Raw genomic sequence first — 17,360 nt, forward strand, 5'->3', positions numbered from 1 at the left:
GCATTTGGAGTATTGTGAGCAGTTTTGGATCCCATATCTGAGATGGGGATGTGCTGGCATTAGAGAGGGTCCAGTGGAGGTTTGCAAGAGTGATCCTGAGATGATTAGGTTAACGCAAGATGAGTTCTTGATGGCTCTGCGTTTGTACTTGCTGGAGTTTGGAAGAAAGATGGGTGACCTCATTATAACTTACCGATCAATAAAAGGCCTGGATAAAGTGGAATTGGAGTGGATGTTAGAATCTAGCCATAATAAAATGACGTACCTTTAGAAAGGAGACAAGATGGAATTTCATTAACCATTTGGTGGTGAATCAGTGGAATTCATTGCCACAGACATTGTGGGGGCCGTCTTTGGGTATTTTTACCATGGAGGTTGATAGGTTCTTGATTAATAAGAGTGTCAAAGCTTATAGGGAGAATGCAGAAGAATGACGTTGAGAGGGAAAGATAGATCAGCCATGATTAAATGGCGGAGTAGATTCGATTGGCCGAATGACCTAATTCTACTCCAATGACATGAACTTATCCTAAGAACTATAAAGTCTTATTCATCTATCATCTTGACTGCTCAGTAATACACAGTGGCATCTGTTCCAATGAGATCTTGATTTTAACATTTTCATCCTAATTCTCATTTATTGCCTTGCCCTTTCTGCCTCTATAAAGTCCTGCAATTTGCTGCATTCTCACTGCATTCTATTTCTAGCCTCATCCCCATTCCTGATTATTTTCAGTCCATAATCAACTATGACTTCAGTTGCTTATAGCCTAAGTTCCGAATTTTTCTTTGGAACCCTCCCCCCTCTATCTCCCTCCTCTACAAAAACTACCTCGTCGGCTAAGCTTTTTGTCATCTAACATTTTGCGTCTCACCGTCAAATTGTATTTTCATTAAAAAATATATTAATTGTCTTGGGATATTTTTCTTTCCTGTGTGAATGCTTTAAAAAAAATCATATTTTCCTTTCTATTGCTCTAATAAAAAATCAACATACTTCTCAATTTATTTTTGAAGTTTTTCTTCGCAGTCACCTTTGAATTAGCCTGAAATTATGTTTCCATGACCGCCAAGGTATAAAGCTCCCATGTAACTTAATTCAGAATTTATATTTTTGTGATTCCTTTAGAATACCCTTCCTACTCTCTTATGCAGAATGTCCAAGTTCAACGTAGTGAAAATCAACTTTCTATTGGTAATGTGTTTGATGATAAGCCTTGTTTCTCGGTGACAAGAACTGCATCCAGTGATTCAAGGTTAATAGTTTTGCAGCTAGCTGGAATGGAGATTTTATGTAAATGAAAATAACTACAGTATTTCTTTCCAATGAACTAGAGCAGAAAATTAATCCCTTAGCCGAACGACCAAATTCTTAATATCAATTCTTTGCCTGGATCTCCTTGAGTATCTTTCCTTTCCTATTGCCTTCAGCAATTACATGCTTGCATACTCTCGTCTAATTTGCCTGAATTATTAACTGCATTTTCATTAAGTATTGATGCTGAATCTACTTCCTGTGTCTGTTGTGGCCTTGAACAACTAGGAGGATGTTTATTGTAACATATTTGCTTGTGTAGAACAATTAAAAGATTGGGTATTGTTAAAAACTGTTGAGTTTCAAAATAATATTCCAAAAACAATGACTGATCTCATTCAAATTTATTCAGTATTTTGCTAGCACCATCAAGAAATCTGATTAATTTATTTTAACTTAACAGTTATCAGTATGATATACAATAATACAAACTAGGATGCGTACAATCATAGAAACATTACAGCACCAATGGAGGTGATTTGGTACATTACATGCAGGCTCAGTACAGAGCAATCTATTTAGTTCTATTCCTCTGGCCTTTCCCAATAGCTTTGTAATTTATTTTCCCTGAAGACCTTATCTAAATTCCTTTTGTGGACACTGATTTACTTCGATTCCACCACACTTGGAAACAGTAAGTTCAAGATTATCTCTTTTCTCTGCTTAAAATAAGGTTTTCTAAACATTTCCCCAAGTCTTTTGTCAAACACATTTAAGCAGTGTTTCCTGGTTTTTGAGCCATCCACTAATATGAACAACTTATTTCAATTACCTCATTTAAATCTATTATGATTGTGTACTCTCTCAATTCTTATGTTTGGTCCCGAGTTTCTCAAATTTAAACATAGTAGAGATCTTTCAACTCTTTAACTGTTCAGTAAATCCCTTCTGTGGCTTCTTATAACACACTGATTGGTGAGGGTTCTAAAGATGCAATATTAATTCCTCTGCTCTTGTGCTTTGTCTCAGCTTATGAAGTCCTGGGCTAGTACTCTCCCAACTTCTATTTTCAAAGGTTAATGAACAATGTCGAGCTTATCTATTTTTTCAAGCCTTTTGGAACTATGCATATATCTAATGTGTTCATCCTTATTCTTTCTGTGAAAGTGCAGCGCTTATTTGTCTGAATTAAATGACATCTGCTAGTTATGTGTCCATTTGGCCAGCACACCCATGTTCTCTTGCAGTCCATGACAATCCTCACTGTTCATCTCATCTCTGATTGGTAATGTTTGTAGGCTGCGATTTTACCTCTTTTACTCATTCTCAAATCATTAATAAAGATCAAGTTAAAGATGGGCTCCCAGCAATGGGGAACAGCACTGCCAACCATTTTCCAGATTGGAAAAAGGTTTGTTTACCATGATTCTGTTTTAAGTCTTTTCACCAATTTTTTGTTATTCCTGATGCTACTGACTCCTTTATTTCAAGTCAGCCAGCGTATTATGTCAAATGGACTTTTCTCAGATGATTTATTCACTTGTCGTGTATCGTAAGCACCTTCTTTTGTAGAATCATAGGGACGGAAACAGGCTATTTAGCCCAATTCATCCATGCCAGCCAAGATTCCCTATTTAAGCTAGTCCCATTTGTCTGTTTGGCCTATACCCTCTTGATTTGATTTGATTTGATTCCTTTATTGTCTTAAACCTTTCCTTTCCATGTACCTATCCAAATGTATTTTAAAAGCTGTCTCAACTACCTCCTCTGGCTGCTTGTTCCATATATTCACCGCTCTCTGTGTGGAAAAAGTTGCCCCTCGAGTTTGTATTCAATCTTGCACATCTCACCTTAAAAGTATGTACTCTTGCTTTTGATTCCCGTACCCTGGTTAAAATACTGTGTTTCTGCCCAATCTGATCCCCTCATGACTTTGTACACTATAAGCTCACCCCTCAGCTACCTGTGCTCCAAGGAATAAAGTCCTGGGTTGCCCAACCTCTCCTTGTGGCTCAGCCCCTCAAGTCCTGGCAACATCCTTGAAAGTCTTTTCTGCACTATTTCCAGCTTAATGACATCCTTTCTATAGCAGGGTGGCCAAAATTGAACACAATACTCAAGCAACATCTTGTACAACAATTACATAAACTCCCAAATCCTATACTCAATACCATGACTGATGAAGGCCAATGTACGAGAAGCCTTCTCTACCCATCTATCTACCTGCAACGCCATTTTCAAGAAACTATGTAGTGGTACTCTTAGATCCCTTGCTCTGCAGCAATCCCCAGTGCCTTACCATTCACTGAATTTTGTTCCATCATATATTCTATCTCCTTAGTCAAGTACACTTTGATCCCCATCTCTAACCTCTTCTGGAAATACTGTACACCTAGCCTGCACTAAAAACACCTCTTTAATTGTTTAATTGCTATAGAACATAGAAGAGTACAGCACAGTAACAGGCCCCACAATGTTTGCACTGAACATGATGCAATGTTAAACCGATCTCATCTGACTGTACATGATCCATATCCCTCAACTCCTTGCACTTCCATGTGTCCATCTCAAAGCCTCTTAAATGTCACTATCGTATCTGCCTCCACCTCCATCCCTGGTAATCCTTTCCAGCACACCACCACGTGTAACCCGTATATCTCCATTAAAATTTCCCTCTCTCACTTTATAGCTATGTCCTCTAGTGTTAGACATAACCCCCCTGAGGAAAAAGGTTCTGTCTACTCTATGCACCTCATAATATTATATACCTATCAGTCTCCCCTCTTCGTTTGACGTTCCAAAGAAAACAATCCCAAGTTTATCCAACCTCTCCTTGTACGTGAAACTAATCCAGGCAACATTCTGGTTAATCTCCTCTGCATCCTCTTCAAAGTCTCCACATCCTTCCTGTAATGAGGCGACCAGAACTGCAAGTAATACTTCAAATGCGACCTAACCGGTTTTATACAGCAGTTTAATAATTTTTATTTGCTGGCATTGGTTCCACGTCTTCTGAGCCAGATCACCTTTCTTCACATTGAAGTTAGATCTACTTTAAATTTCTTCTAGGTCTTTTCCATTACCAACCCAAATGTTATGCTGATCAACTGCATAACTCATTACTCATGTTCTTCACATGCGGCGTAACTCATTCCCTAACAGAATTACTACTACTTTGCTATTAGGCAAAAAGCAAGCCTTGCAACAATCAGTGAATGTCTGCGTTGTTATTCTGGGACTGTAGGTTGCTCCCCATATGTAGCTTACACCTTTTCCACTGCCACTTTCTTAAATCTTGGCTTTACCTCATTCCATTATTCGGTAATTGTACTTTAATTTTTATTGCACTATTTCAGATTATAGCACAATCTTGCACCTTTCTGCTTTTTTTGCACTTGTTGGAGGATTTATTATTGTATTTACCATTACTGTATGTATTCTGTTTACTCTGTGAGCTTCAAATGAACAAGAAATTTCATTGCACCCTAGCGTATATGATAAACTAATCTGAATTTTTCTACAGGTGGGAATATGATGAAAGTTATTGTGATGCTGTAAAGAAGACCCCGCCATATGATTCAGGTCCTCGACTCCTGGATATTGTAGATACTGCTATTTTTGACTACTTGATTGGTAATGCAGACCGTCATCACTATGAAAGTTTTCAAGACGATGGTGGAGCAAGTATGTTAATTTTGTTGGACAATGCAAAAAGGTACTTTAAATTTCATTGTAGTTCTCCTAATTGGTACATTACATATTCGGATCGGCTTTTGTGCTTATTTGTCCACACAGTCTTGTGGAAGGAGAATAAATAAAAATGACAGAACAAATTATTTGAATAAATTGACACTAATTACCTCCACTGCATATTTACATGTTCTTTATATGCAAACAGACTGTATATAAATTAAGCAAGGATGTGATGTTAAAAGATGAAAAGATCCCATACCTGTTTATTTTGTTGTTGCTTATTTGACTGCTTTTATGGATTCAATGCCAAAATTCAATTATCTCAAATTATCCAGGATACAGGTGAGGGGAGGTTGTTTGGCAGATGAGTGGACAAAGGCTTGAGATGAAAAGATTAAAGGTGTCAGATAGGAAAGAAGTGGAGTGAAATGTTAAGCCAGTGGGAGAGATATCGGTGGGGTGGGGGGGGGGGGGGGGGGGGGGGGAGGGGGGGGTCTGGAAAGAGAGGTGGAGGAGGTTGTTACTCCCACACTGTTGAGTGCATTGGGCAGCAAGCTTTCACCATTCTGTTTGGTTATGTGTGATGTCTTCCTCCCTCGATAGGCTTGCGTCCTGGGCTTCCAAATCCTCCTGGAATGTTCGCCTCCGTGAGCTTTGGTCGGCCTCTTTTCCTTCTTCTGTCTGGTTGCCATGTCATTTCTATCTTAGGTGCACGCTCTGGTGACATTCTGAGTACATGTCCTGCAAATTTCGTCCTGCTTACCTCTATGTCCTGGCTGAGTGGCTTTGTTGCAGTTTCCCAGTAGATCTCCTCGTTTGTGATGTGGTCTCTGTAGCTAGTCTTCAAGATCTTACTCAAGCAACGTTGTTGGAATGCATCCATGTGAAGATGAAAAATAAATTGGATGCGTTCCAACAACGCTGCTTGGGAATGGGAAGGGAAATTAAATTGGTTAGCAACTGGGAAATCCAACAAGCCTTAGCAGACCAAGTGCATGTATTCGGTAAAGCTGTCGCCTAGGCACACATGGTACAGCCAGTGTAAAGGAGGCCACATTGGGAGCACCAAATGTAGTCGATGAGATTAGAAGAGGCGCATGCAAACCTCTGTCTCACCTGGCAGTTTCAGCGGTCAAACATTGTTGAAAGAGTTTTACAAACTGTCATTCCATCAACTTGGCTTCTAATCAACAACAAACCTAACATTATCTTGGTAGTTGTTTGAATTCACCTAGTTTTAGAAAATGTTAATCCTTTTTAGGCCTGATATCTCCTATTGTTTCATTATAGTAGCATTCAGGTTTATGTTATGATCCATGACATTTCGAGTCAAAACCCTCATCAGGACTGAAAATATAGAAGGGCGATTGCTGTTATAAAGATGTGAGTCAGGGGAGGGGGGGGGGGGGAGAGGAAACAAGATAAGTGACAGGTGGATCCAAGTGAAGATAGATTGATGGGCAGATGGAGATGGTGGACGGGAAAGGATGGAGGCTAATGGATGATATGTAGAAACAGATGAGAGATCAAAAAGGCAGATGAGGGTGGAATTAGAGACAGCGGTTGAAACGTGACAAACTGAGACAGGAGGTTGCAGATGAGTAAAGGGCCTGTCCCACGAGCATGCGACCTGCATGCGGCAAGCGCGACCAACCCGGAAGCGGGGGCCGCGCGGAGGTCGAGTGAGTGACGTGAATTTCGAGCGAAGTCCACGTGTGACGTACGGCGTCAAGACGCTGCGCACGCCCGTCGAGACGGCTGGGGGCCGGCAGGCCATTGCCGCGCGGAACTTTTGAACAGTGTCAGTTTTTCGGAGCCCTGCACGATGTCGGGACCAGCTCGGCACAACTCCATACGACTCCGCCGATCGAAGTGGGACCGGCCCCGCGAGGCCGTACGGCTCAAGCGACCACGTTAGGTCTCGCTTGCCGCATGGAGTCGCATGCTTGTGGGACAGGCCCTTAAGTTGATAAGTAAGGAAGATGCTGAGTGAAACAAGGTGAGGAAGGGGAGAATGCAGGATCACTCCGCAAAACATTCAATATCACTCTGCTGCCACAAATGCTGCTTGACTTGCATCAGCAGTTTGTTCTTTGCTCCAGATTCCAGCATCTACAATCTCCCCACGTGACCAAGTTTCTTGATCTAGCCACAAATGTCGTGTAGAAGGTGCCATTATAAATCAAATACCAAATTGGAGCCAGTGTCTACACAAAACCATGAATGCTTTGTGGTAGTTGTCATGCCATATGCTGTGCGTGATCATTGATCATGCAAATCCAGCTAAAGAACAGGATCTTCAGCCTGAATTGCAAATTATAAATATGATCGATGGTACTTGCATTTTTATTTCCAGGTGAAGGTTGGTCAAATTGTAAAGATTGTCAAGCAGTCCACTTTCCTCTTACAGTCAAATAGGGTGCAGAACACCGAGGGACTATCATTTAGGCTGTGCATGATAGGAAGCCTTCCACTGAGAATTATTGGCTTACCTAGAATCACAAATAAAAGACTAATAGGCTGTGGGCCAAGCATCAAACATGTGTCTAGAAATCAGTTTTCGTGACCCAAGTCACCAAACTACATGAAATCTTCCACAGATTTAGATGAAATATAATTGAGAAGGATGTCATAACTCGTCATTGCCAAACGTTGCACATTAATTAATTAAACTAATTAGAAAATGAGATCGGGAAAGTAAGCGCCATCTAGTGGCCAATGCCCATATTACACCATGGGCAGCCTATTTCCGTGTTGCAGTCCATTTAAACTATATATTATTATACCTATATATATATATATATATAATATATATATATATATATATATATGACTTGTAAATATGACTGTAATCATATATAATTAAGTATAAGGGTCAGTAAGAGGCTACAAAAAAACCCCATCTCATAGTATTAAGTCTGCATGGACTTCAATTCATAACATTTCAACCTCTTCTTAATGTTAATGAGAATAACACTGTTACTACCATAGAAAAATTAGTTCAAGTTCACATACACCAATTCATTTCTACATAAACATCAGCCATTTCTGACCATTTCTCACTTCAATGGCAGCCTATAAAGTGCAATGAATATTCCTCCGTTTTTCTCCCGTGGTTGGGGCATGGAAACGGCCACTACGGACGGCACTGTGTGCAGCCGCCCCCACCCGCGGAGATGATCTGCGGCTCCGCGTTCGCGAATCGGCCGCTTCTTAATTGAGACCGCGGCTTCACTATGTTTAAGTACATAGGCCCCGCGATCGGAGCACTTTTTCCCGGTAAGTTATCGCAGGCAGCTCCGAGATTATATGTTAAAGACTTATTAACGGACTTATTATCAGCATGTTTCCTGCCCAACCAGAGGAAACAATATTCTGGACTTAGTATACACTAACATTACTGAAGCCTACAAAGCCCTCCCCCTCCCCCACCTTGGTCAGTCTGACCACCTCTCTTTGTTCCTGCTCCCCAAATACACACCTCTGATCAGACGTGTGAAACCTACCGTGAGGACAGTGAAGGTTTGGCCTGAGGGGGCTGTCTCTGTTTTACAGGAGCAGTTTCAGCAAACAGACTGGAGTCTGTTTGTTACCCAGTCCACCTCTTACTCCCAAGTGGACATCAACTCATACACCTCAACAGCCTTGGACTATATCAAATTCTGCACTGATAACGTCACACCCACAAAGAGATAAAGACCTTCCCTAACCAGAAGCCGTAGATGAGCAGGGAGGTCAGACTCCTGCTGAAGGCTCGCGATGCCGCTTTCAGATCTGGCAATGCTGAGGGATACAGCTCATCCAGGGCCAATCTGAAAAAGGGAATTAGGAATGCCAAACTTAATCACAAATGGCGGATTGAGGAGCATTTCCAAAACAACTCCGACCCCAGGCGCATGTGGCAAGGAATCAAATCCATTGCTGATTACCAGAAAGTTAACACCCCCCCCCAGACAACGCCTCCCTTCCGGAAATGCTCGCTTTGACCGGGACAACAAAACTCCAGCCACCAAAGTTGCTCTACCCCCGAATGAACAACCCCTCAGTCTCTCCACCTCTGCTGTACAAGATGCACTGAGCAAGGTGAATGAGCACAAAGCTGCTGACCCCGATGGCATCCCCGGGTGGGTGCTCAGGGCATGTGCTGGACAACTATCCCCAGTCCTCACTGACATTTTCAATCTGTCACTGGCCCAGGGTGTTGTCCCCACTTGCCTCAAGACATCAACCATCGTGCCAGTGCCCAAACAATCTGCCACAGGGAGTCTCAACGATTTCAGCCCAGTGGCACTCACCCCTGTCATTGCTAAGTGCTTTGAGCGGCTGATCTTGACTCACCTCAAAGCAAGCCTCCCCCCCACACTGGACCCCCATCAGTTTACCTACCGGACCAACAGGTCTACAGAGGACGCCATATCGGCGGCCCTACACTCTCCCCTGACCCACCTGGACAGCAATAACACCTACATCAGGATGCTGTTCATTGATTTCAGCTCCGCCTTTAACACTGTCATCCCCGCCAGCTTGATCACCAAACTCAGCGGACTTGGCATCTCCACCTTCCTCTGCAATTGGACACTGGATTTCCTCACCAACAGACCGCAGTCTGTTAGGGTCAACAACCTCACCTCCTCCACTATAACACTGAACACCGGCGTGCCTCAGGGCTGTGTGCTCAGCCCTCTCCTCTACTCCCTCTTCACCCATGACTGCATCCCTAAGAATGGCTCCAACGCCATCATTAAGTTTGCCGACGACACCACGGTGGTAGGACTGATCAGTGACAACGACGAATCAGCCTACAGGGATGAGGTCCAGCACCTGACAACCTGGTGTGCCAACAATAACCTCGTCCTCAACTCCAAGAAGACGAAGGAAATTATTGTTGACTTCAGGAAGATCAGAGGGGGCAGACATACCCCCATCCATATAAACGGGACTGAGGTGGAGCGCGTCTCCAACTACAAATTCCTCGGGGTACACATCTCGGAGGACCTGTCCTGGTCCCTCAACACCTCCAAGCTGATCAAAAAGGCGCAGCAGCGCCTTTACTTCCTGAGGAGGCTCAAGAAAGCTCACCTGTCCCCCCAGATCCTGACCAACTTTTACCGCTGTACCATCGAAAGCATCCTGACCACCTGCTTCACGGTATGCTACAGCAGTTGCACCGTAGCGGACAGGTAGGCACTACAACGGGTGGTGAAAACCACGCAGTACATCATCGGTGCCCCGCTCCCTGCCATGGATGCCCTCCACCGAAAACGGTGTCTGACACGGGCCGGGAAGATCATTAAAGACCCCTCCCACCCCAACCATGGACTGTTTGCTCTCCTCCCATCAGGGAGGCGGTACAGGAGCCTCAGGTCTCGTACCAGTAGGATGAGGAACAGCTTCTACAATAATACCGCCGATATTCTCCAGTCTCTCCGTCCACATTGTTCGATTATTGTTTGATTATTCTGTATTTTTATTTTTATTTCTATATTGCACTATACTACGGACTGACGCTAAACTGCATTTCGTTGTACCCATACTCGTATTTGTGCAATGACATTAAAGTTGAATTGAATTGAATTAAACTACAACAAGCTGGCATTAGTGAAAATGTTTAATTTACCTTGTGTTATAGATACACATAGTTTAGGCCCTCAACTTCATGTATGAGTGAATGAGTGAGTGAGTGAGTGTATGAATGAATGAGTGAATGATTGAATGAATGGATGAGTGAATGTATGAATGAATGAATGAATGGATGATTGAATGGATGAGTGAATGAATGAATGAATGATTGAGTGAATGAATGAGTGAATGAGTGAATGAGTGAGTGAGTGAGTGAGTGAATGAATGAATGGGGACTTTGCTTTCAAGACTTTCTTCCACTTCTATCCACTTAGCTGCACATTTTTCAGACTTCTTAATGCTTTTCTCACTAAATTCAATTACCGTGCTGCAAGTTTCCACGACATGTATTCCACAGAACTAGAAAGAACCTTCATCGGAATCTCCAGTAAACCAGGCATCAGTGAAGTCCTCTCAGCCATGTTGTGTGCTAGCCTGAAGCAAAGCGCATGATTGGCCAACTGGCATACAACTCAATGTTACACATGCTTTGATTGGACGAAAAATACCCGAAACGTTTCCGGTTTTTCTCTAATTTAATAAAAAAATGTGCAAGTCCTGTTCATGACAAGTTTCAGGGGTGATTTATATAATATTTTTACACAATATGTGAAAATTTCATGTAGTTCTGTGACTTGGGTCACGAAACACTGGAATAAAGCTCCTCGGCCCACAGCCTATAACTGAGACCCTGGAAGAAAGTAGAATTTCTAGTGCAGTCTGAGACTCAGCAGATCAGGATGTAAGGCTGTCTGGGTTAGGAAAGGAGGTCATTTGAAGAAGGGAATCTTATTTTCAGGAGAATGGGTTGGGGTGGAAAGAATGTGGTACTCTGCTTTTGTGTTCAGGAATTGCCTGATGAGCCTCATGAGAAAATTACTTGGTGATCCCTGCATTTTAAATTTGCTAATCCACTGGGAACTCAAACTTGATCAAGTTGAACCTGTGACTAAAACATATCTGATTGGACTTTCTTCCTACAACTTACTCTGGATTTACAGCTGCAACACGCTCTGCTGTCCAATCTTTACCAAATCTGCTGAATTCCTAACTGAGACGAGGCACTAGTGAACTCTGTGCATCAAAGGGGGCGTGTGTTGCAAGTGGCTGGGTCTTGTGTACAATGATGAAATTTAATATTTAGTCCTCTTGGGCGATCAATGAAACACCTTGGTGGTTAATCTTAAATGTGTACTTCTGGCTGAAAGATCACTTTTATAATATACCCTTCCTGTTAGGTGATTGATATAGCAACTTTGGTTATGTTTCTCAGCTGAGATGTGATGAGTTATGTGGCCCTTTGTCATCCCCCAAAATTGACAAATCTAAGAGTAATTACCAAGGGTTTACATTAAGGTAGTTTATGCCAAGGTAGTCTGAGAGGACTAACTGCTAAAACTCACCACTGTGGATAACGGCAGGTCATGTGCACAACACCCCCTTCTGAGAACGAAGTTCACCAGAGGCCAAGCCTCAGTTGGGAGTTCAGCAGCTTGCTAAAATTGAGAAGCAAAGCATGTTGCAGCTGTAAATCCAGGGTAAACTGTTGGGAGGAATCCAATCAAATGATTGGGCCTATCATGTTTTCTTCACTTTTGCAAGTTTGAGCTTCCAGTAATTTTCAGGAAAATGGAAATAGCACACAAAAAATATTCATCTGTGACTGATTTTGAATCTGCAAGGGAAACTTATATACATATAGAGTTTATCAGTGGAAAAAAAGTGTTTTTGTAATTAACTCAGAACATTAATGTTCACATTTTGTACAAAACCAGAACATTCCATTGATTTGCATTAATGTTGGGAATAAACGAGGTAAATAATATTTTACCAACAAGATTTTAAAGTTATCTGTGTTTCTGTTTTCAGCTTTGGGAATCCAAGTTTAGATGAAAGAAGCATTTTAGCATCTGTTTACCAATGTTGCATGTGAGTACTATACATTACTAAAGGTTGCTGTAAAGTATTGCACTACTAATATATGAATTGTTGTGTAGCTTTAACATTCGTATTGCAGATGTCCATTGTGACATGAAAGTAGATGTCTTCTTAAAATGTGAAAATTATTTTGCATTGGTTGTTGGTTGTCCAGGATATTGAATAGTCAAGATCACACCCAAAACAAGCTAGAATGTGTGAAAGGGAATCATAAATCTTTTGCGTAACTTGGCATGAGATGGACAGATCATGAAAATTCTGCGGAAGATTGCTGAAAATACTGGTTTACTAATCTCTGCCAGTATGGCAGAACAGAAACTAATTTTGGCCACGGACCCTAGGAGCAAATGGAAAATAAATTCAACTACCTGTAGAATTTTGTGGCAACTTAGTGACTTCTGCCAGTACATTCACAAATGGTTGTCCAATGCTGATAGAAATATACAAAGCTGTTTGGTGAGTTCATTAAGATACTGAATACAAAATAAAAACAGAAAAGGCTGGAAAAACTCAACAGGTTAGGTAGCATCTATGGAAAGATAAACAGTTAATATTTCAGTTCAAAGTGTAATGAAAATGTAAATTCCAAGTAGTAAATCCCAATCCTTTATGTATAAAAGGAAAATACATAGATTTTTTTGTGTTAATTGAATTTGTATGTAAAAATAAAGGTCAAAATCTTTGATAATGTGGTTTGAAAGATGAAATTGATCTCAGAAATGTCCAGCAATTATACATTAAAATACGGCAGTTTTCATATGAATGTGAGGAATGCAGATGAAATACATTTTGTGTTTTAAAAAAAAAATGAAGACTATATTTTTGAAATTGAGTGGCAAAATGTGGTGAGGTAGATTGTCCTGGGCTGAAACTTTGACATTTTAGTGTTTTAAATTATTTCCGTCGTCCAAATTATAATGTGAAAGTGCCTTGCTATTTATTTGGTTTTGCACATTTTGTGATTTGAATTAAAAATCTACGAGATAGCACTGTTACATTTCTAGTCTTGATAATATTCTGGCACCTAGTAGTTAAAATGATTTGTACAGTCAGATTAAAACTTTTAACAGCTCAAAGAATGTCTCGAGATTCAAGAGAGTTTATTGTCATATGTCCCTGATAGGACAATTAAATTATTGCTCTGCTTCAGCACAACAGAACATATTAGGCATTGACTACATAACAGATCAGTGTGTCCATATACCATTATAGAAATATATACACACATGAATAAATAAACTGATAAAGTGCAAATAAACAGATAATGGGCTATTAATGTTCAGAGTTTTATCCGAGCCAAGTTTAATAGCCTGATGGCTGTGGGGAAGTAGCTATTCTTGAACCTGGTTGTTGCAGTCTTCAGGCTCCTGTAACTTCTACCTGAAGGTAGCAGGGAGATGAGTGTGTGGCCAGGATGGTCTGGGTCCTTGATGATACTGCCAGCCTTTTGGAGGCAGCGACTGCGATAGATCCCCTCGATGTAAGGGAAGTCAGAGCCAATGATGGACTGGGCAGTGTTTACTACTTTTTGTAGTCTTTTCCGCTCCAGGGCGCTCAAGTTGCCAAACCAAGCCACGATGCAACCGGTCAGCATGCTCTCTACTGTGCACCTGTAGAAGTTACAGAGAGTCCTCCTTGACAAACCGACTCCCCGTAATCTTCTCAGGAAGTAGAGGCGCTGATGTGCTTTCTTAATAATTGCATCAGTGTTCTCGGACCAGGAAAGATCTTCAGAGATATGCACGCCCAGGAATTTGAAGCTCTTGACCCTTTCAACCAACATAATAAATTGGACTGTGGGTCCCCATCGTACTCCTTCCAAAGTCCACAATCAGTTCCTTGGTTTTGCTGGTGTTGAGGGCCAGGTTATTGTGCTGGCACCATATGGACAGTCGCTCGATCTCTCTTCTATACTCTGACTCATCCCCATCAGTGATACCTCATATTTGTACTCAAAACTAATAGACCGAATGGACAACATTTTACTGGGCTGAGCCCACTACCTTGAACCATTGCTTGCAACCTCCCCCACCCAACTCTTAACATAACCGGTTGTGAGAGGTACCATGTTGCAACCTGTAACAGTCCAAACAGCTGCAGGGGCGCACGGTTAAATAGCATAGTGCAGGATCCAAAGGATGACCTGCACATAAATGTTAGGAATATCACCAGGGTACAGTTGTGACACAATGGATTTGAATTTGTGAATCTGTCAGTCACATTTTGAGACCCGTGCAATTAACAACCCATGCGGCAACATCCCAGAAATGCTCACATGGGGCAAATTATGTTGGAAACAGGTGGCATCATCTCTGTGGGGTGAGAAACAGAGGGACTTGGATAGTGGTTTTAAATTAACCTTCTTTGTGCCTTTATAGGACAACTGTTAATGTCTTCAACGACATTTCAAGATAAATATCATGTATCTCAGCCAAATGAATTGCCTTCTTACCGAGAGCTGTAGGAAATAAAGAATGCATCTGAATATGTGGGGACCTTTACTAACTTACAAGAGCAACATTGATAGAGGTTTGAATCATGAACCATTCTATGGTATGCCCATTTTTAAACAAAGATATCTAAATAACAGAGAACATAGAGTTACTGAAATGCATTTTGCAAGAGACACATGGCAATAATCAGATATGATTTGTATCAGAAATTCTCCCACACACAGTTGATATATGAACAAACCTCATCAAGTTGTGGGCAATTCAGTGTAGCAGTTTCATCTCCCAATGCTACCGTAAGTGTAGACCTAAAAACAACCAATTCTCAAATCCAAAGAAGCAATATATTTCTTAACATTGGAAGTAAAGATTGCAAAATGAAATTTTAAGTTTGAAATTTTAAATTGAACATTGATTGCAAAATACTTATTAAAATTCTGATTTTAGAAACACTAAAATGGATGTGAAACATTATTTTTCCAATTACATTTGCATGTACTGTGCATCTTTTACTCTATTTAAATTCTTATTATTTAAGTTTTTGTGCTCAACTGTGATTCTTTGTAATTTTTCTAAACGGTTTTCACTGTCTTGTTTTGACCTATATTAACCTGTGATTGTCTTTCTTTCTTACAGCATTAGAGTATCCTCCTGGAACAGGCTAAATTACCTAAAGAATGGAGTTCTCAGTACAACAATGCGAACTGCCATGTCTCATGATCCTATTAGCCCTGTTTTGACGGATGCCCATTTGGAAGCCATGGATCGGCGGCTGATGAGTGTCATGGCAACTATCAAACAGTGCATTGAACAATTTGGTACAGACACAGTGCTGGTGGAAGACAGAATGCAATTATCTCACTTAAAATAAGGTGCTCGTAATGAAAACGGAGCACCACTAATTTCCCTGCATATGTCAAAGAAGCATAAACAATGTGAATTTGCACATTATGGTCATTATGGTGTACAAACTCAAGGAAATTTAAGAAAATCATTTCATTCTCTTTAGGGTTATAAATTATTTGGTAAAGTAGGTTTAACCTGGGATAGGTACTGGAAAATCTATTGGCTGGACTGATTTCTACTGACCTTGGAAGCACTGACAAATAGATAAGTGTAAAAGGAAGCAATAAAATGCTTTCTGAAGTAATGCTTTAACTTGATCTTAAATGCAAATATAAGCATGTTTTTGTGATTTTATCTTATGTCAAATAATGCAGACCTGTTTTAAGTGTCTTAAAGGAAGTTGATAAATCTATGGTTAATCTGCGTATATATTACCTGCAGGGAATTTAAAGATTATTTAAATCTTTGATCTTGCACTGCCGATAGTGAAATCCAGATTATTGTTCAACTAGATAAGTTTTTACTTACAAGCCTACCAGGGTTATATTTAATATATGTCATGGACACATTATAAACCCCACACATTTAGGTATTGGCTCGCCTCATCTGTTGTAGAAACTAAGATGTTTCAAAATTTGGTCATATGATACAGTACCGTAATTGCTTTAAAAAAACCAGATGTACAAGAGACAGAATCTGTGAGTGCAATTTTATCCCAAACTACAAAAAATATTTTCTTACTTTAACTTCAGAGTATTTAAATCTTTATGGGGATTATTTTTTTCTTGTAACAGTAGTGCTCAGTCATTCTTGTCCTATTTAAAGTGCAATGGCAAACTTTACACCATAATTTTTTTCACATTAGCACTATTGTTCAAATCCCAACCAGCTTGCATTCTGGGGCACCATGGATAATTCAGATTTACCTGACCTTGCAGATAGACTTTGCTTTTTTTGCCAGGCCCCTCTGTTGGGCACGCCAGTCATGATGAGGGAGGGAGTTAAACTGAGAACTACGCAATATATAAGCATGGGACCAATTGAACAATTTCTGTCTACAATTCAGACTGCTCTTTTAGGAAAGGTTGGATTAAAAAGTCGTGAATTTATATATTTATTGTCGTCTTGACTGATTCTTTTTTTTAAAGATATCGGGACCCAGGTTAAATATAACAAAAAAAGTATGTCCAATTGTCAGTTTAAAAATACTTTAGGATTTTATATACTGACAAGTTTCAGTTGTTGGTTAAATATGTGCATATTTGTGGTGTTAAGCGTACATGTGAATTACCCAAAACAGTAGAACTTTCAAAGTCAATAGCGATTCCCTTTCCCTCAACTTAAGATGCACCACCTTTGATTAGATGTTTACAATAATACTGCAAATGAGGAAGGTATGTACTGCTTAACTCAATGGTACAAATTTCACAATGATGTGGAAACTTGAAGTATAGTAGGAAAATAATGTAAAAATAATTATTCAGATAACTTATTTGTTGGAAGTAGCCATGAGCCATTTCTGACTGGGCTTTACAATAATGCAACTGATATAAATGGTA

At 40.5% G+C, this 17,360-nt stretch overlaps 1 protein-coding gene across 1 annotated transcript in view; it reads left to right on the plus strand.

Annotated features, from left to right (window-relative positions):
* The window catches only part of fam20b (FAM20B glycosaminoglycan xylosylkinase), a 69,950-nt gene extending 53,038 nt beyond the window's left edge, over window positions 1-16,912 (plus strand). The window contains exons 6-8 of the mRNA XM_055641988.1: window positions 4,779-4,970; window positions 12,437-12,496; window positions 15,592-16,912. Of these exons, the coding sequence (XP_055497963.1) occupies window positions 4,779-4,970; window positions 12,437-12,496; window positions 15,592-15,826 (487 nt within the window). The 3' untranslated portion in view covers window positions 15,827-16,912. The remainder of the gene's footprint in view (window positions 1-4,778; window positions 4,971-12,436; window positions 12,497-15,591) is intronic.
* The last annotated feature ends 448 nt before the right edge of the window (window positions 16,913-17,360 follow it).

The sequence above is a fragment of the Leucoraja erinacea genome, chromosome 10, assembly GCF_028641065.1.
Source record: "Leucoraja erinacea ecotype New England chromosome 10, Leri_hhj_1, whole genome shotgun sequence".
Lineage (NCBI taxonomy): Eukaryota > Metazoa > Chordata > Chondrichthyes > Rajiformes > Rajidae > Leucoraja > Leucoraja erinaceus.